This window comes from Chelonoidis abingdonii, chromosome 20, assembly GCF_003597395.2.
Source record: "Chelonoidis abingdonii isolate Lonesome George chromosome 20, CheloAbing_2.0, whole genome shotgun sequence".
In the NCBI taxonomy this organism is placed as follows: Eukaryota; Metazoa; Chordata; order Testudines; family Testudinidae; genus Chelonoidis; species Chelonoidis abingdonii.
In genome coordinates this window covers 24,801,476-24,821,357 of record NC_133788.1, presented here as the reverse complement: position 1 = coordinate 24,821,357, position 19,882 = coordinate 24,801,476, and the positions used below count along the sequence as shown (strand labels likewise).

The window sequence follows — 19,882 nt, the reverse complement described above, 5'->3', positions numbered from 1 at the left end:
GTTCTCCTCATATATAATAGCCGAATCCAAGGCTGGCCAGCTCAATACCAGTTGGGTAGTGTCATTCTTAAGAACTCCAAGGACCAGGAGGAGTCTTGAAGGCTGGTTATGTAGGATTGCCAGGTGTCTGGTTTTCAACAGGAATGACTGGTCAAAAATGGACCCTGGTGGCTCCGGACCGGGCCGTTAAAAGTCTGGTCGGTGGTGCAGCGGGGCTAAGGCAGGCTCCCTGCAGCTCCCAGAAGCAGCGGCATATCCCACCTCAGGCCCCTACGTGTAGGGGCCCTCCACACGCTGCCCCAACCTCAAGCACTGGTTCCGCAGCTCCAATTGGCAGGGAACTGGGGCCAATGGGAGCTTCAGGAGCAGCACCTGCTGATGGAGCAGCACGCAGAGCCACTTGGCCACACTACCGCGTAGTAGCCAGAGAGGAAACATGCTGCTGCTTCTGGGAGCTGCCTGAAGTAAGTGCCTCCCATAGCCTGCAATCCCTCCAGTGCCTCAACCCTCTGTCCCAGCCCTGACCCTCCTCCTGCCCTCCGAACCCTTTGGTCTCAGCCCGGAGCACCCCTCTACACCCCAAACCCCTCATCCCCAGCCCCACCCCAGAGCCTGCACCCCCCCTCAGCACCAGTGCTCTGACCCTTCTCCTGCACTCCAAACCCCTCAGCCCCAGCCTTGAACTCCTTCCTGCACCCCAAATCCCCCAGCTCCACACCAGAGCCCACACCCCCAGCCAAAGCCCTCACCCCCCACCCCGCACCACAATGCCCTGCCCAAGCCCAGAACCCCCTCCCACACCCTGAACCCCTCATTTCTGGCCCCACTCTGGAACCTGCACCCCAACCCCTTGCCTCAGCCTGGAGCCCCCTCCCATACTCTGAACCCCTCGGCCCCACCCCTCAGCACCCTCCCACACCCCAACCCCCTGAGCCAGCCCAGTGATAATGAGCGAGTGAGGGTGGGGAGAGTGAGCGACGGGTGTGGGGGGGAATGGAGTGAGTGAGGGTGAGGCCTCATTTGGAGGGGAGGAGCCTCACTGGAGGGAACTGGCAGGGGGCAGAGCAAGGGTGTTCGGTTTTGTGTGAGTAAAAAGTTGGCAACCCTATGGTTATGTTGAGCTTTATTATGGGTTGTTCAGTAACACTGTTGAAAGAAAGCACAAAACAGATTCAAAGAAATATAAACAAAGTTTGTTGGAGCTAAAAGAGCTGCTAAATAGGTGGTTTCAAGGCTTCTGGTGAGATTACAGATTTGTTACAGCAACACACCCAAGCCTTTCTATGGGGACAAACATATTCACATATGAACCATGTGGAAATGTGACAATGGACAAGGCTTTGATTTCTTTGGAATTTTCTCAGGAGCACTGAGCAACTTACATAGCTCAGCATGACAGCAATCCTTTTAGTGTGACAAAGACTGGCGTAACATCATAATCATCACCACTACCACATTATCCAAACAAGGTGGACTGATTTAAATCACCAATTTTAATCATTTAAACCAGCAAGCAGGTAACCATGATGGATATCTTTGATTTTAATGTTTTGTATTTGTACTTTTTAGTTATTGATTCTCATTAGTTGGTAACCATTAAAAAACATTTTCAACTAACATTAATTTTGGTGCTTTTTTTTTTTTTTTTTGCTAGTCATAAGGATACAATATATCTATACACATTATTTAATTAGTTACATAGCTTAACTTACATTTATTTATATTCTTAATTTTTACATTTTTAACATTATATTAGGAAATACATCATTTACCATTTTCTATTTATTAAATGCTTAACGTTTTACCTGTGATTTGTGTCAAGCTCAGTTTGGATGGCAATTCAAATTCAATGGAAAAATGCACAAAAAACAGCATTTTAATTTTTTTAACAAAATTACCTTTGGATATATACAAAAGAAAATTTATTTTATTTTATTTTTTAGCAAAAACAAGTTTTGCATTCAAAATTAGCTGATTTATTAAACAAAGGAAGTATTATTTGTTGTAAGTGAAATGAACTGATTGTTTCTGGTCATCACGTCCTTCAAGATATTAGAACTAGATGATCTCATTCTCTTCCACCTAGTTTTATTCATAGATTGGAAGAGGAAAACATGCTTTCCTGCTTTTTTCTATTCCCAATTGGTTTCTTAATTTTTAATCAACTAGTCATTGAACTGAACTAGCTGAATAAACTGAATGAAGAAAATATTTTCTCTTCACCTTCAGAAGAGGCTACTTCTGTCCAAAGCTGCTTTAGCAATTCAACAAACCCTGGTTCCAGGGGCTTAGCCAGCGACTTCCTGTAGTTCAGTGGTTGAACCCTCTTTAAAACTTGGTAGCAATCATGTATTGCTTAATAATATTTTTTGTATTTAATTTAAATTTTAATTTATCATAAATTATGCTTTGATATAGGTTACCAGTTTTAAATTTTATTTTAAATAGATTTAGTTTTAACAAATAAACCTGTATGATTTAAATAAAAAATAATCAATTTTTATCCATTCTATCACCAGCACTGGCATCCCCACCATCACCACCACCACCACACATGGAGGTTTGGGGATTTTTCATCACATCTTTGGGTCTTCTATTTCCTAGACATTCTGACAAGACTACACAAGAAGGGGAAACTGGATAACATCAACATCTCTCTAGCTATATCCTGAATAATAGTTGCAAAGAGTCACATCTCAGAACTTAGCTTATTGAACTGGTCACAGCAAACAGCAATTCTTGCCTGCCAACAGTACCTAACTGGGCCACCGGCCATGTGCTGTGCCTATGATCTTCCTGTAACTGAACTGCAAGCACCAAGAATAAAAGTTGCATTTTCCTGTCTGTTGCTATTCTTTTCTCTCTTCCCCTTTGTGTTTTTGACATGTTTTGTCTTAAAAAGAAACAGCATCAATGACAAAATATCAGAGATACCACCTGAGATGGATTCTTTCCTCAACAAGGATACCTGATGCCATTTGAGAGACTTTTAAGCAAGAGTTTCCCTTTAAAAGATGCTATGACAATGGGAGAGGGGAAAGAGGGAGAATAAGAAAGCTTGTTAAAATGAAGGATTTAATTGTTTCAATTTTTCAACTCTGACAAGTTTTAATGATTTTCCCCTTTATTTTTATATATGTTTAATACATTTTATTGAGCATTTCTTGCTTGGCAAAGGAACACCAACCAAAATAAAGTCCCTGGCAATAACACCCAAACTCAAATTACTATTAATATAACGAGAATAAACAGGCAGCAACAAACAGCAAAGCTTAAAAAACAGATTCATAGATTTTAAGGCCAGAAGGGGGACCATTAGATCATCTTGTTTGACCTCCTGTATAACACAAGCCACAAAGCAACCTAATAACTATTTAGGATTCTTAGGCGACAGGAACTAGGTACAGAATCAGAATGGAGAGGCTGGGATCGTTGATGATGGTCATTCTACATCCTGATACCACTTCTCCAGTGACTAAGTCATGGGTACGATGAGGGCAAGAAAAGAATTGATCATGAATACAGAATAGACACAAGCTTGTCTCTTTCACCAACAAAAGTTGGTCCAATAAAAGATATTACCTCACCCATCTTGACGCTCTACAAATCAATTATTTTATCTTAGCAGAACTGGGACAGCATCTTTACCTGATCTCTGGTCCCAAGTTATAACTCTTGGTGTGAATTTCCTACACATTCCTAAAGACTGGAAATTTCCTGAAGCAGCGGACAAGAGAGAGAGAGAGAGACATTAAAACCTTACCAGCCTGTTTAGCATCATTAGGTTTAATGCAGCGAATGTATGATGGCTCCTTGGACATCAGAATTTCCATTAGTTTGGACAGACTGTTCTTAAACTGAGTTGCCACCTAGAAGAAAGAAGAAAGACTCAGATATGTAGTGACTGATTATGACTAATTTTTGTGACACTGCACCACATGCATAAGGCTAAGAACAAACTTTTCAGTATCAAAGCTTTAAACATCATGGAAGTCCTATTTTATACCACAATCTTAGAGAGAAGGAGACATTATCTTCAGCAATTGGAAATGACTATGCTTCAGTCCAACTCTTGTGTTCTTACTGTTTCAGGTCTCTTTTTATCTGTCAACTCAGTCCTCTCAAAACAATTATTTATGATGGGATTCTCCGAGCTGCACATGGTCTAGAAAGAAACAGCAGAGGACAAATGCATTAAAAAATTTTAAAGGCAGACTGGACAAAGTACTAGAATGTATATTTTTGGGAGTTGGCAGGGGAACAGATGAGACCCAGTCTGTCTTTTATATCTCTAATTTCTATGATAAACACCAAAGATAAAACAAACTCTGAGATCTCAGGGTTTTTTTGCATAGTGTAGCCATGTGAACAATGCATCTTGAAGACTGAAAGGTCCAAGACAGAGATGATACCTTCAGAGCCCTCTCCATTCTAAACTTGATGCTTTACAATGCTCCACAAAACAGGCAGTTTTCTATCGACACTCACCTCCTTCAGGTTCCGAAACAGAAGGTCATTGTTTTTATCCAGAAAACCTAGAGAAAAACAAACAACTCAGCCTGCTGTGGGTGTTTCATGGGAAGTCCTCCTCAGTAAGGCAGGACCTTGAGCTGGAAAAGTAATTTGATTAATCAAATTACATATTTAGATATTGTGTGAATGTATTAATCTGAACAACAGGAGATAGGAGGAGAAAAAAGAAGTAACTGTCTGAAGTGGGGGAAAATGGGGATGAAAAGTGACCCTGGTGTCAGGCAATGGTGTAGTTGTTGTGTAACATTTACCTGTGACACTGTAGGTGACCTCTCCAGCATAGTGCAAGAGACGGAACTCTTCTCGGCCTAGAGACTTCCGAGTCTTCTGGTCAGCCAGCTTATGTCTAGGGAAAAGGAAAAAAGGCTTAATGGGCAGAAGATACTAGCCTCAAATAGGATTCATCTACATGTACTACTGATGCTAAGTACAGAACCATCACAGCTCTTGGCAGAGGGATGGGACGGGAGGAAAACAGGTAATCTGACACTGTGTTTCTCTCTAGGAACAGCAATACTAAGGTAAATGGGAGCCACAGACCAGCAACTATCACTCCAGTACCAGAAAAAATATTTGGACTTGTTCCAAAAGGGATAAGTGATTAACTTTTTAGAAGAAAGGGGATCAACTCTGTGTGCATGTGAAATCACACTGGAGACAGCAGGCCAGAGACCTGAAGGTTTCTGGCAACAGAGATTAAGTTATCAGGGAAACCACCCTGGGAGGTTGTCACAAGGATGATGCCATTCAGACCTTGAATTGAGAATATGAAAAGATTCAGGGATTTTTGAAAAGACCTGGCTTATTGGTGTTGCAGTTTTTAAAATTACCGTTCTAAAAATTTTAAGCACGGGTAAGACAAACACTTGTCAGGGATGGTCTAGATAATACTTAGTTCTGTCATGAATGCAGGGGACTGGACTAGATGACCTCTCAAGGTCCCTTCCATTCCTATGATTCTATGAAATGGAGAAAAAGCAACCTAAAGGGCAAAATTAGGGACTGCAAACCTGCAAAATTTGTGTGGAGGCCGTAGAGATAATTTATTAGAGTCAAAGAAGGGGCAATATCCCAGAATGTCAACTAGAAAGCAGAAAGCCACAGTGAATGGTGCTACATAAAAAAACCAAAGGAAGATTCACTACAATAGCAGCAGTATTGTTTAAATCTCACTAAAAATCATACATTTCCAGTCCATGCTCTACTTATTCCTAGTTTGGACTCTTGGCAAGAGTTTTCTGGCTGATCATCCTGAATTGTTTCTCTGGTTTGCAAACTATTTAACATTCAGCAGTTTGTCCGGATATTTATGCTCTCCTGACTCCTGTGTTAAGACTATTGCATTGGCTATTTTTGAAATAGAGGATTAAGTTAAAAACTTCTTTAAAGTTCTTCAGATTTCTTTTTATCTGAGGAACCTGACAATGACCTTTAGTGTCTGATTTCTCTTGTACTCTGTTTTTGTAGGCCTCTCCCCTGTATGAAATGTGTATGGATGATTATCTCAGTTCTTTCTACATTTCTGTGTTATAAGTAATTTTATTTCTTGTATATGTTTACTGTATTTATGCTGCTTGTTTTTTATTGTTGTGTTATAAAGGGAAAGAACAAGTTGAAGACTATTTAGATAAGTTAGGTCTATTCAAGTTGGCAGGGCCTGATGAAGTACGTAGGATACTTAAGGAAGTATCTGAATCAATCTCGGAACAGTTAGTGATTGTCACTGTCAAACTCAGAGGATGTATCTAGTGAAGTCCCACAGGAGTCTGTCCTTTGTATGGAACTATTCAACATCTTCAGTAATGATTCATTAATTATCTGAATGCAGACTATGCTTATAAAATTTCTGGATGACCCCAAACTGGGAGGGGTTGCTAGCTCTTTGGAGGACAGGATTAGAATTAAAAACTAATACAAAATGGGGAATAACTGGGCAGGCAGTGGTATTGATGAAAACAATGAAAAGATGCGGCAACTGTGGTTCTTTGAGATGTGTGTCCCCATGGATTATCCACTTCAGGTGTACATGTGCCTCTTGAGCCTTTGATTGGAGATTTTCCATTAGCAGTGTCCATTCAGCCTGTGCATGCGCTCTATATAACCTTATGCCATGCTGCAACAGTATATAATGCTGCACGAGCGAACTGCCCTCAGTTCCTTCTCTATCCGAATGTCCAACAAAAACAGTCTGAAGCAGAGGAGATAGTGAAGCACCCGTCAGGGGACACATCTCAAAGAGCCACAGTTACTACACAAGGTGAGTAACCTTTTCTTCTTCTTGAGTAGCATCCCTATGGGTGCTCCACTTCAGGTGATTCCTGAACCGTATACTCACAAGGAGGAAACTTCGGAATCAAGTCCAAGACTGAAGACAGTATAGCAGAACCAAGTGCCACATCAGATCTACAGCATGAACCAAGGCATAGTGTTTAGAAAAAGTACCCACTGAAGTCATATAGCAGCTCTGGATATTTCACACACTGGAATGTTTTTGAGTAAAGCTGAGGAAGTTGCTTGCGATCTGGTAAACTGTGCTATAATCCTCTGGGGAGGCAAACCACTAGCAGCGCCACAGCAAGAAATAATACACTCAGAGATCCATCTCAACAGTCTCTGTGAAGAGATCATGGACCCCTTTGATCTATCTACAATGGAGACAGAATCTAGATGATATCCAAAATTGTTTGGTTTTGTCCAGTTAAAAGGCCAATGCCCATCGTACATCAACATATGAAGGGAAGTCTCCCACTGAGATTTATGTGGTTTAGGAAAAAATACCGGTAGATGAATATACTAAGATGTAAATTTGACAGCAACCTAGATAAGAACTTTGGGTGTGGTCATAGGGAGACCTTGTCCTTGAAAAATACAGTAAGTGGGAGGTCTGCGATCAAGACTACAATTTCTCCAATCCTGTGGGCTGGTGTGACACCTACTAGAAAGGTTGTCTTAACAGATAAATGAGGCAAGCAGCAAGCTGCCACAGGTTCAAATGGAGGTCTGATAAGGTATCTAAGTACTAGATTGAGATCCCATGTCAGAGTAGGATCCTTAACCTGGGAATAAAGATTCCCCAGACCCTTAATAAACCTCAAGAACAAAGGGGGAGAAAAAATAAAAAAACCCTCTAGTGGGGAATGAAATGCTGGTATTGTGGCGAGATTAACAGAGATAATTGATAAAACCAAATTTTTAAATCCGCCAGATAATTCAAGTTGGCTGAGAACAAAGAAGATTCAGGTACAAGGTAGTGACAGTGACACTGGTGGTTGAACATTTTCCACATCTGAAGGCAAGTAATATGAGTTGACTCCCTTCTACTGTCTAGTAATACTTGTTGTACTGCTGTTGAGCAGGTGGATTCTAATCCTGTGAGCCATCTAGGAGCCATGCTTGGAGACAGAGGACCTCTAGGTTGGGGTGAAGCAAGACTCACACCCTGGGAGAGAAGATGAAGAATGGTCAGAAGCTTGAGCACCAGTTGGACACAGAGGTGAAGCAGGTAAGGCTAACAACTTTGACTTGGCCAGGTCAGTATTACATGGATAACCTTGGCCATGTCCTTGCCTGATCTTGTTCATCACTCTTAGAATTAGTGGTGTCGGAAGGAATGCACAGAACAGGCCTTTGTCCAAGGAAGCAGAAAGGTATCTTCCAAAGAGAGGTGACCAAGGTCTCATCTTGTGCAGAATTAGGGGCACTTCCTGTTGCTGAATGTAGTGAATAGTTTCCATGGAAGTCCCACATCCGGAATATGCCATGAAGGATTTGAGAGTCCAACTCCCATTTATAGTGCGGTGAGAAGCGCCTCCTGAGCACATTGGCTGTGACTTTCTGGACTACAGGAAGGTAAATGGCTGAGATCTAAATCTGATGGCCTACACATGAGTACCATAACTTTATAGCTTCAGTACACAGGGAAGCAGTCTTGCTCCTCTCTGTTTGATGATACAGAACATGGAAGCCACACTGTCCATAATGATTCTGACTGATTTGCTCTTGATGAGGGCTAGGAACTGAAAGCAGTCATTTCTGACTGCCCTGAGTTATAACAAGTTGATATGGAGGCTGGTTTCTGGAGGTGGCTGTACTGTTGAGTTGTGAGTGTGCTGAGGTGTGCTCCTAACCCTAACAGTAATGTGCCTATTGTCATAGTTAGACCTGAGCAGAAGAAAGGGACGCCCATGCAGCCATTAAATTGATCTTTCCACCAACACAAGGAGTTTCCAGTCAGTTGGGAAGTTTTCCCTATGATTTAATCTAAATATGCTATGCTGTAGTTTGAACCCATTGCCTCTTATCTTGCCCTGTGTAGCTCAAGAGAACAATTTTCCTCCATCCTTTTTAATGGCAGCCTTTCAAGTATTTGAAGACTGCTATCATGTCTCCCCCATCCCCTCTTTTCCAAACTAAACATGTGTCTTGTATTCAGTCCCTTTGATCATCTTTATTGCTTGACTCAGGATGTAGAGAAACTGGAAAGGATCCATTCTATAAAGTGATGATCAAATTGGACACAGTACTCCAGCGGAGGCCTAACCAGCAGTGAGTAGAGCGATACTATCACCTCCAATGACTTGCATTTGCTTTTTTGTAACAGCATCACATTGTTGACTCATGTTGAGCTTGGGACCCACCACAACTCCCAGATCCTTCTTAGTAGTGCTGCTGCTGCCGCCAAGCCAGTTATCCCCCATTCTGTATTTGGTTTTTCCTTCCCTATATGTAGCACCTTACATTTGTCTTTATTGAATTTCATTTTGTTATCTGTAGCCCAGTTCTCTAAATTTTATCAAGATCCCTTTGATTTTTAGTTCTATCCTCCAAAGTGTTTACAATCCTCCCACTCCCAAGCTTTTTGTCATCTGTAAATCTGATCAGTAGCATACTCATTCTTGCATCCAGATCATTAATAAAGATGTTAAACAACACGGGACCCAGAACAGATCCCCATGGAACCCCACTTGAGACATCCTTCTAATCTGACACCATTAATAGTTATTCTTTGTGGTTGTTTAACCCCTTATGTATCCACTTAATGGTAGTTCCACTAAAAAAAAAAAAAAAAAAAAAGGTTATTCACCTTCTTGTAACTGTTTTTCTTCGAGATGTATTGTTCATTCCAATCAGGTGTTTACGTGCTGCGTGGGAGATTTTTTGATGAGGGGAGGAGTGGAGCCTTGGTGCTGGGGATCGGTGCCAGCTTGGGGACTGGAGCAGCTCCCCTACAGAGACCCCAGTGTCGGTGGTCGATGCAGTGGGGATGGCCTTATGGCAGATATTATCCCCGGCTTGCCTACAGAATGTACCGGGCCTGGGATCAGTGCCGGCAACCTCTCCCTCCTAAGCTGTGAGGGTGGTGCCCTGAGCGCCAACAGGTCCACTACTGAATCGAACGTTTCCAGCATGGAAAGGAGTTGTATGGCCTTGCAGTGGCAGCCTGGTGAGTGGCGCAGGTCCGGACTCGACTGCACTCCTCCTGGGGCAGGAGTCAATGGGAGCTGACTGAGTGCCTGATGGGGGTTTGCTGGTTAAATGATCCTTAGACCTAGCTGGGGAACACCCTCTATCTGCCTTTTTCTTCTGATGGGACACTAGGGAGTGAGAGTGGTGCCTCACCAATGCCTCGCCATGGGCGGAGCCGTGGCGATGCCAAGGGTCTCTGCACCCTTCCTCGGCACCAGTTCTCTTGGTGACAGTGCCAGCATACTGCGCACCGAGGATGTGGCGCTTGAGGCTGGGTCAGGCGCAGCGTGCTCAGACTGGAGCCAAAGAGCTGCCTCCATAAGTAGGACTCGGAGGTGCTGCTCTCTGTCCTTAAGGATCCTGAGGAGAAAACCCTTATAGATTTTGCAGCAATCTCTGAGATGCCCCTTGCCTAGACACTTCAGACATGATGAGTGTGGATTACTTCTTGGCATAAATCTGCCACAATCAGATCACAGTTTAAAGCCCTGGTACTGAGGCATACCACGATGCCAGGGAAAAACGTCAGGGGGAAAGACCCCCAAAGGAAACTTGTAAGAAAACGTACACTAACTATAAAACTACTATGCTGCTAAATCTAACTATATACACGAGGACAGAGATACTGCAAAGCACACACTTGTTGAGGCAAGAGCAGTAGGGAGTTCCAGACAGCCGTCACAAGAAGGAACCGAGTGAGGGTCGGGTCAGCGGGGCCCTATATTGGGCGCCATGAAGGCGTGACTCCAGGGGGCACCCAGGCCGACCCTCTGGATACTGGTAGGGGAAAAATCTTCCAGCTGTCATGCACAGAGCGTGCACGCACCTGATTGGAATTGACATGAACAGGTACTCAAAGAAGAACCTGTATTTCTCCAGTTTACTTATGAGAATGTCATGTGGGACTGTGTCAAAAGCCTTGCTGAAGTCCACTTGTACTATGTCCATCACATTCCTCCTATCCACCAAACCAATTACCTTGGCAAAGAATGAAATCAAATTTGCTTGGCAAGATTTGTTCTTAGCAAATCTATGCTGGTTGCTAGTGATCACCCCTTCATCCTTCATATATTTGCAAATTGAATGTTTTCTATATTGCTCTAGTTAGCTTTCCAGGTATTGAGGTGAGGCCGACTGGTCTATAGTTCCCTGGCTCCTCCTTTTTCAAGATGGGCACTACATTAGCTTTCTCCAGCCTTCCAGGACCTCTATTGTCATCCATGATATTGTAAATACTATTGCCAGTGGCTCTGAGATTTCTTCAGCTAATTCCTTCAGCACCCTGGGATGAATAGCATCAGGCCTCGATGACTTGAATTCATTCAATTTAGTCAGAAGATCTCTGATGTGAGGTTTTGTTTTGTTTTTTTTAAACTTATCCTGATCTGTGTCCCCTCCCTTTTATTGTCTCTGATAACTTAGTCAGTCACCCGGTCATGTTATTTTTTGTGTGAAGATTGAAGCAAAGTAGGCACTGAGCAGCTCCGCCTTCTCATCATCTTTGGTTACTAGTTCACCTTCTCCATTAAGCAGCAGACCCACACCATCCCTGATCTTTCTTTGTCTAATATTTGTAGCAGCCCTTCTTGTTATCTCTAATATTTCTTTCCAGTTGCAACTCATTCCTTGCCTGGGTTTTCCTGATTTTGTTTCTACACGCTCATGCTATTCTTATGTCCACTTCCTTAGTGACATTCCCCTCCTTCCATTTCCTATATGTATCCGATTGGGTTTTTAGATATCTAAAACTCTTTTCTCTGCATAGGAATTACTTGATGCTGAACTTTTAGTATTACATCTTTTAGGAACTGCCAACCCCCTTCAATTCCTTTTCTTCCTAACTGGTCTCTCTGTGGAGCCATGCCTACTATTTCTCAGAGTTGGTTGAAGTCTGCCTTTCTGAAGTCCAGTGTCCTTGTTTTGTTGTTCACATGTCCTCCTTTCCTTAGTATCTTGAATCCTGTCAGATTATGGTCACTTCCTCCCAAGTTCCCAGCCACCTTTGCATTTGCAACTAATGCATCCCTGTTGGTCAAAACCGGATCCAAAATGGATAACCTCCTAGTTGTTTCCTCAACTTTCAGATATCCCCTACACATACTAAGAACTTACAGGATATATGCTATAAGTAGGGCCTACATTCTTTCTTCCCAGTTTTACACATTTACGCATAATAAAACACATATTGTTTGCTTGCACCCAGTTTACCAAGTGATCCAGATTGTTTTGAATCAGTGACCTGCCCTCTTCTTTAATTACCACTCCCCCAATTTTTGTGTCATCTGCAAACTCAGTGATGATTTTATGTTTTCTTCCAAATAATTGATAAAGATATTAAATAGTATTGGGCCAAGGTTAAATCCCTGCAAGACACAACTAGAAACAGACATTTCATTACAATTCCCTGTTGATGGTTACATTTTGAGACTTATCAGTTAACTGGTTTTTAATTTATTTAATGTGTGCCATGGTAATTTAATATCATTCTATTTTTTAATCAAAATGTCACATTGCACCAACTCAAAAACTGTACAGAAGTCTAACACTATTACGTTTATCAGTCAAACTTGTAATCTCAACAAGAAAAGATATCAAGGTAGTTTGACAAGATCTATTTTCCATTAATCCATGTTGATTGCATTAATTCATTACGTCTCTTTAGTTCATTATTAATTCACTCCCGTGTCAATCACTCCATTATCTTGCCTGGGAGCGATGTTGGACCAACAGGACTATAATTACCCGGGTCACCCAGTTTATCCTTTTTAAAAATTGGAACAACATTAGCTATCTTCCAGTATTCTGGAACTTAACCAGACATATTGAAAATCAATATTAATGGTCCAGTGAACTTGTCGGCTACCTCTTTTAAAACTCTTGATGCAAGTTATCTGGACCATCTGATTTTAAAACATCTGAATTTAATAGCTTCTGTTTAACATCCTCCCAAAATACTAGTGGAATGGAAAGACTTATCACCGTGTAATGAGACTGCATCAGTTGTTTCTTCCTCCAAATACAGAAAAGAAACATTTATTGAACATTTCTATCGCTTCCATCTAGTAAAGGACCAAAATCATTGTCAGAATTTAAAAACACCTTCTTATTGTTCTTTATTATGCTGGCATGTGTTCTCCTTGTGTCCCTTGGCTTCCCTTATCAACAGTCTACAATTCTTAATTTCTGATTTATAGTCATTACTATCAACTGTGTGCGCATGCACATGTGTGCGTGCATTTACAGCTATCCTCACTTCCCCTCTAAGCCAGGTTCTATTTTTAACCAGCATAGCCTTCTTCCTTGACCATGGGATTGTGGTTTTGGGGCATCTAGTAAGGTGTTCTTTAATTATTCTCAATCATTATTCATATTTTCCTGATTAAATTCTTCCTCCTAGTTGATTTGGTCCATAATTGTTTTCAGCTTTGTGAAATAGTCTAGATAATACTTAGTGAGGCCTCAGTGCAGGGGACTGAACTAAGTGACCTACTGAGTTGCCTTTCAGTCCTACATTTCTATGACTCCATTACCATCTTTGGCTGTATTAGTTTTCTAACAGATATCAAGGAAATTAAAATCCCCCATTAACACTAGCTCATGTGCGTTAGCTAATCTTGTTACCTATTTGAAGAATATCAGAGGGGTAGCCGTGTTAGTCTGTATCCACAAAAACAATGAGGAGTCTGGTGGCACCTTAAAGACTAACAGATTTATTTGGGCATAAGCTTCCGTGGGTAAAATACCCACTTCTTCAGATGCATGGAGTGAAAATTACAGATGCCAGCATAAATATACTGGTACAAGAACAGGAGAGAATGTGTCAGTAAATTTATGCTGGCATCTGTAATTTTCACTCCATGCATCTGAAGAAGTGCGTTTTTTACCCATGAAAGCTTATGCCCAAATAAATCTGTTAGTCCTTAAGGTGCTACTGGGCTCCTCGTTATTTGAAGAATGTCTCATCCATTTCCTCTTCTTGATTTGGTGGTCTATAACAGACTTCCACCATAACATCACTACTATTCTTTTCTCTTTTTAGCCTTATTTTTGTTAGTTATACCCACTTATTCTGTTGTCTTAACTGAGATTATGTCTACACTACCATGGTAAGTTGACTTACACTACACAACTCCAGCTATATGAATAATGTAGCTGGACCCGACATATCTTAGGTCAAGTTACCACAAGGCCTACACCGCAGGGGGTCGATGGCAGAAACTCTCCTGTCAACTTACCTTACTCTTCTTGTCGGAGGTAGAGTACAGGGGTTGACTGGAGAGTGATCTGCTGTTGATTTGGTAGGTCTTCACTAGAACCGCTAAATCTACCACAGGTGGATCAATCTTAGAGAGTCAATCCCAGCTGTAGTATAGACCTAGCCTTAGAATCTAAGCTCTTTGGGACAACAAGTATCTTTTGCTTTTATGCACTTCCCAGCACAATGGGGCCCCACTATGACTGAGACCTCTGGGTGCTACTGTAATACAAATACAGTAATAGGTACAGCAGAGACTGGGTATATTTAAAGCCATTGGCTTTATTCTGTATTTTGTCCCTCCTCATAAAGACAAATCTAGCAACAGCTACTTGAACACTCACGTGAGAAAATGAGGATGGTTCTTCACAGTTTCCTCCAGCTTCTCCAAAAATGTCATGTCTGTGGCATCCCCAGGTCTCAGACACTCCTCATCCTGTAGAGCAGGGAATCAACACACGCAGCAATACAACGAAATGCACATTTTCAACATTTCCTTCTACACTTCAGCATGCAAGCCAGATCCACCCCCATCTCACTAAAATGGTGCCCTCCATTTGGTTTCTCTAGCAGTTTTCTGTCTTGTACTAGAGAGGCTGCCTAATTCACTCATATAATAAAGAACTGCTGCGCTGCAAAGGAGAATTTTTTTTCTTCTTGGAAACTAGTTAGACTTTTAGATTCTTTCCAGCCAGCAGATGAAGACAAGTAAACTTTGACTTTTGGTGAGAGGTCATCTCCCTGCATACAAAGAACTTGCCTACTCCCACAGTTCAGTTGAGTTTTCAAGAGCAGCACAATTAAAATATGACCATAAAATGAAATCAGATCAAGCCCTGTAACTCTAATCTATGTACAGAATTGATTCTAAAAAAGAAAGGAATTTAGGCTGGGTTAGGAAGTCTCAAAGAAAGAAACTGATTAGGTTTGCCCTTCAATTTTCTGTGCTAGTTAAGCAAGAATATATGACATTATTATTTAGGGTTAGTATTACAGCAGTGCCCGTAACTGTAATAAGTGCCCCATTTTGCTGAGTGTTGTAAAAATACACAAAAAGACATGCTTCCTACTTCAATTGCTGATAACCTAAGAATACAAATGACCTCCAAAGGGAGAAGAGGAACACAGTTAAATATATACAGTTTCTATACACATTTACATTTTTTTGGTTTTTATAAATAGATAATGCAAGATCTACTTATCCTCAACTGCCACTAACCTACCTATCACTAGTTCGCTGGTTGCTTTGCATTCAGAACAGCAATACACGAGGGGGTTTAGGATCCAACAACAGCCTGCAAGATGCTCCTACTGAGCCCTGCTTAACTGGCATGAATACATTACTTATAGTGTTTAGAGAATATATCTGCAGCAAAGCCCTGACAGTTGCTTCACAAGTTTGCAGTGCAGGATGATGCCACTGAACTAGTAGAGCACCCTAAGGCAGCTCAGAAATGCTCTAGGATTGAAAATACTGGGTACAAGGATGCTACCTGAAGCAAGCCTGTTGTCTTGTTTGTTTCCTTTTTGGGGATGGAAAATACAGACCCAGTGAACACACATTTGCCCTGGGGTCTTCTAAAAAAAATGGAGGGTCTTGTTCATTTTAAAATTAAGATGTTCACTGCCCACAAAGGAAAGATCTGTGATTGTTATTTGTTCCTCCCTAGGACTAGAGCCAGGGAGACGACCTCATTGTCACCAATATAGCCACAGTACACACTGTGCTGTTAGACACATCCAGTGAAGCCTATTGGGAAGTGTGGGCTATCAAATGCCCCTCAGTCATGATGGCTGTCAGCTCCTCTCAATGGTCCTATGGTAGCTTGGCCAGAAACTAAGACAGCTTATTCCAGCTCCAGTGGAGAGGAGACTGTGATAATTAGCCACACACACATCTGGTGCCTGACTAACAAGTAAACCTTGCACAAGATAAGGTCTAGTTGCTTTGTGTCCGTCTCTAGGAGGTGTGTGTTATTTTTTACCTTCCCTTGACAGCAGCCACTACAGGCAAATGTGGTACTGGGAGGGAATAAAAGTATTCAAATCCCTTGTAAGGGACACGGCATCTTCTTTCTGCTAGCTTGGATGTGACCAGTATCAAGGCTGGTGTATGCCATACGTCATCTGTGGGCTCCAATGGTCTTTCATTAATTGGCATGGGGAGCCTGTTGGGCAAGGAAGGGTGCAAGATACCCAGGAGCTCGTGAGACTTCTGCTGCATTACTTCTAGTGGTATATCCACTATCTCTGCCATGTGTTTAATAAGCTCTTGGAATAATTTAAGACCATCCACTGAGGGAAACTTAGAGGGACTTACTGCCTCATCGGGGGAGGATGAGATCACAGCAGGAACAAGTTGTTCTTTCCCTTGTGGTGGTTGTTCCTCATCATTTTTCTCCTCCTCATTTCTTTCCAGGATCTGGGTCTTCACTAATTGGCCTGGCTGGGATGGTCCATATTGTGTCTTTGAAGGGGAGGGGGATCTAACCCTGCAAGGGGCAGGTGATGCAGGCTTACACAAATACAGCTATACACCCCAGTGTGTCCAGTAAGGACAGTGTTGATAGGGATATAAGAACTGAGGTGGGAGACACACAGGAGGGTACCAAGATAAATGTTTCTTAGAGTCCAGGCCTTCTACTTTCGTTTGTAGAATTCTCCCTCAAGTGCCTTCCTGGTTCCCAGTATGGTACCCCAGGGGGAAGGCGAGAGGGTGGGAGATGTGTCTAGATGGGGATGAGGAGAAAGAGTACACTTCCTCCATGCGAGGGACCATTCTATCCAGAGTGCCCTGCATATAAAAGGAGAAGTTGGTACTGGAGATACCTCCCTGACTTGCTATACCAACAGCGCAGTAGTTGGTGGCTTAGATATCACCATCCTCAGCCTCTCTAGGAGACACAGCTGTAATATCGGGCCCAAAGTCACTTGGTACTCTGTATGCTTTGGGTACCAAGACAGCAAGTATTGCTCGGTACTGACGAACACGGTTCTGGGTACTGAGAGAAAGAACAGTCTGCAGATATGGTGGGTAGAACTGGGGTTCTCTTAGTAATCTGTACTGGGGCACTTTACGGGACCTTTTCAGACTTTTGGCCCTTAGGAGGTTGAGCCTGAGATGAGTCAGAAGTCTGATGATGCTTGTGTCTTGACTTGCCAGGCATCTGAGAAGGAGACGTTGGCTCATCCCTTCTCCCATCATTCCTGCTCATCAGAAGACTGATGCCAGAATGAAGATAGATAACTGGGGTCCCTTCATAGATACGACCCAAGAACTCAGGGTGGAATCTCAGTTCACCTGGCCACTCATGGAGAGGAACTGATCAGAGGACCATAGACTGTTTTTTAGCTATGTCTCAGTGTCTGAGAAGGCGTTTTGAACTCTTGAGGAAGAACAATTTCAGGTGGGCTTCTCTAGCATTCTGATTGCGCTTAGAGAAAGACCAATATAGTGATTATTGCTTGGGGATATGTCCCTCTCTTAGGCAGAGCAGGCACTGGGAATACCAGTTGTTATGCAGCATTGAAACTTAATGAGAGGCAGGTTTTGAACCCTGATGATTTAGCTTCTGCCATATTGCTAGCACCTTTTTTTTGGGGGGGGCGGGGGGGTAGGGGAGATGGTATATGTCTACCTACATTGCAACTTATCTAAGAAAAATTATATATAAAATATTAGCCGACAGGCAGTAAAAGACGGTTACTCACCTTTGTAACTGTTGTTCTTCAAGATGTGTTGCTCATATCCATTCCAGTTAGGTGTGCACGCCGTGCGTGCACGCTCGTCGGAAGATTTTTACCCTAGCAACTCCGGTGGTTCGGCAGGGTTGCCCCCTGGAGTGGCGCCGCTATGGTGCCGGATATATACCCCTGCTGATCCGACCGCTCCTCAGTTCCTTCTTGCCGGCTACTCCGATAGTGGGGAAGGAGGGCGGGTTTGGAATGGATATGAGCAACACATCTCGAAGAACAACAGTTACAAAGGTGAGTAACCGTCTTTTCTTCTTCAAGTGATTGCTCATATCCATTCCAGTTAGGTGATTCCCAAGCCTTACCTAGGCGGTGGGGTCGGAGTGTGATGTCGCAGAGTGTAATACTGCGGAGCCGAACGCTGCGTCATCCCTAGACTGCTGAACCAGGGCATAATGGGAGGCAAAGGTATGGACCGAAGACCAGATAGCTGCGCGACAAATTTCATGAATGGGCACATGAGCGAGTAAAGCAGCCGATGAGGCCTGAGCCCTGGTAGAGTGCGCAGTCATGTGGCTCAATGGGACGTGAGCCAAGTCGTAACAGGTGCGGATGCACAACGTTACCCAAGAGGAAATCCGCTGCGAGGAGACGGGTAGGCCCTTGATACGCTAAGCCACCGCGACAAAGAGCTGGGGGGTTCTGCAAAATGGCTTTGTTCGCTCGATATAAAAAGTGAACACTCTACGGACGTCTAGGGAGTGTAGCTACTGCTCCCTGCGAGACAAATGTGGCTTTGGGAAGCAGACAGGTAGGAAGATCTCCTGGTTAATATGGAAGGCTGATACCACTTTGGGGAGAAAGGCTGGATGTGGTCGCAACTGCACCTTGTCCCTGTGGAACACAGTATATGGGGGATCTACCGTGAGGGCCCAAAGCTCGGACACTTGTCTCGCTGAAGTGATGGCCACCAGGAAAACGGATTTCCATGAGAGGTAGAGAAGGGAGCAAGTTGCTAACGGCTCGAATGGGGCGGACATGAGTCTAGCAAGAACCAGGTTAAGGTCCCATGTTGGGGAAGGGCGGCGTACCTGGGGGTAGAGGCGCTCTAGGCCCTTAAGGAATCTAGACACCATCGGGTGTGAGAATACCGAGCGGCCATTCTCCCCTGGGTGGAAGGTAGAGATGGCCGCCAAATGGACCCTCAGAGATGACACTGCTAGGCCCTGTTGTTTGAGGGACCAGAGGTAATCCAAGATGTTGGGAATGGAGACCTCGGTGGGAAGGAAGTTCTGCTCCACGCACCAGCATGCGAAATGCTTCCACTTGGCCAAATATGTCGCTCTAGTGGAAGGTTTCCTGCTACCCAGGAGCACCTGCTGCACTGGGGCAGAGCAACGCACCTCAGACTGGGTCAGCCACTCAGGAGCCATGCCGTGAGGTGGAGGGACTGAAGGTCCGGGTGACGCAGTTTGCTGTGGTCCTGAGTGATCAGGTCCAGATGAAGAGGCAGGGGGACAGGGTCGGCTATGGATAGGTCTAGCTACATGGTGTACCAGTGCTGCCGAGGCCACTCTGGAGCTATCATGATTAAGTGGGCTTTGTCCCTGCGTACTTTCAGTAGGACCCTGTGGACGAGCAGAAATGGTGGAAAGGCGTAGAGCAGGTGCGTCGTCCACGGTATAAGGAAGGCATCGGCCATTGAACCCGGTGAGAGGCCTTGAAAGGAGTAGAACATCTGGCATTTCATGTTTCCGCGGGATGCAAAGAAGTCTATCCGGGGAAACCCCCACCTCCAGAAGAGCGAAAGAGCAATGTCCGGGCAAAGTGACCATTCGTGGGAAAGAAAGGATCTGCTGAGGCGATCCACCAGCATGTTCCGAACTCCCGGGAGAAAGGACGCGATGAGGTGTATAGAGTGGGCTATGCAGAAGT

The 19,882-nt window shown here is 43.5% G+C and overlaps 1 protein-coding gene across 4 annotated transcripts in view; it reads right to left on the bottom strand.

Annotated features, from left to right (window-relative positions):
* Nucleotides 1-19,882, bottom strand: part of MYO1C (myosin IC) — a 146,164-nt gene that overhangs the window by 26,758 nt on the left and 99,524 nt on the right. For all 4 annotated transcript variants that reach the window (XM_032788283.2, XM_032788285.2, XM_075074027.1 and 1 more), the window contains exons 14-18: nucleotides 14,599-14,690; nucleotides 4,785-4,879; nucleotides 4,489-4,535; nucleotides 4,085-4,165; nucleotides 3,764-3,869 (exon numbers count right to left, since the gene is read on the bottom strand). In XM_032788283.2, coding sequence (XP_032644174.1) covers nucleotides 3,764-3,869; nucleotides 4,085-4,165; nucleotides 4,489-4,535; nucleotides 4,785-4,879; nucleotides 14,599-14,690 — 421 coding nt within the window. The remainder of the gene's footprint in view (nucleotides 1-3,763; nucleotides 3,870-4,084; nucleotides 4,166-4,488; nucleotides 4,536-4,784; nucleotides 4,880-14,598; nucleotides 14,691-19,882) is intronic.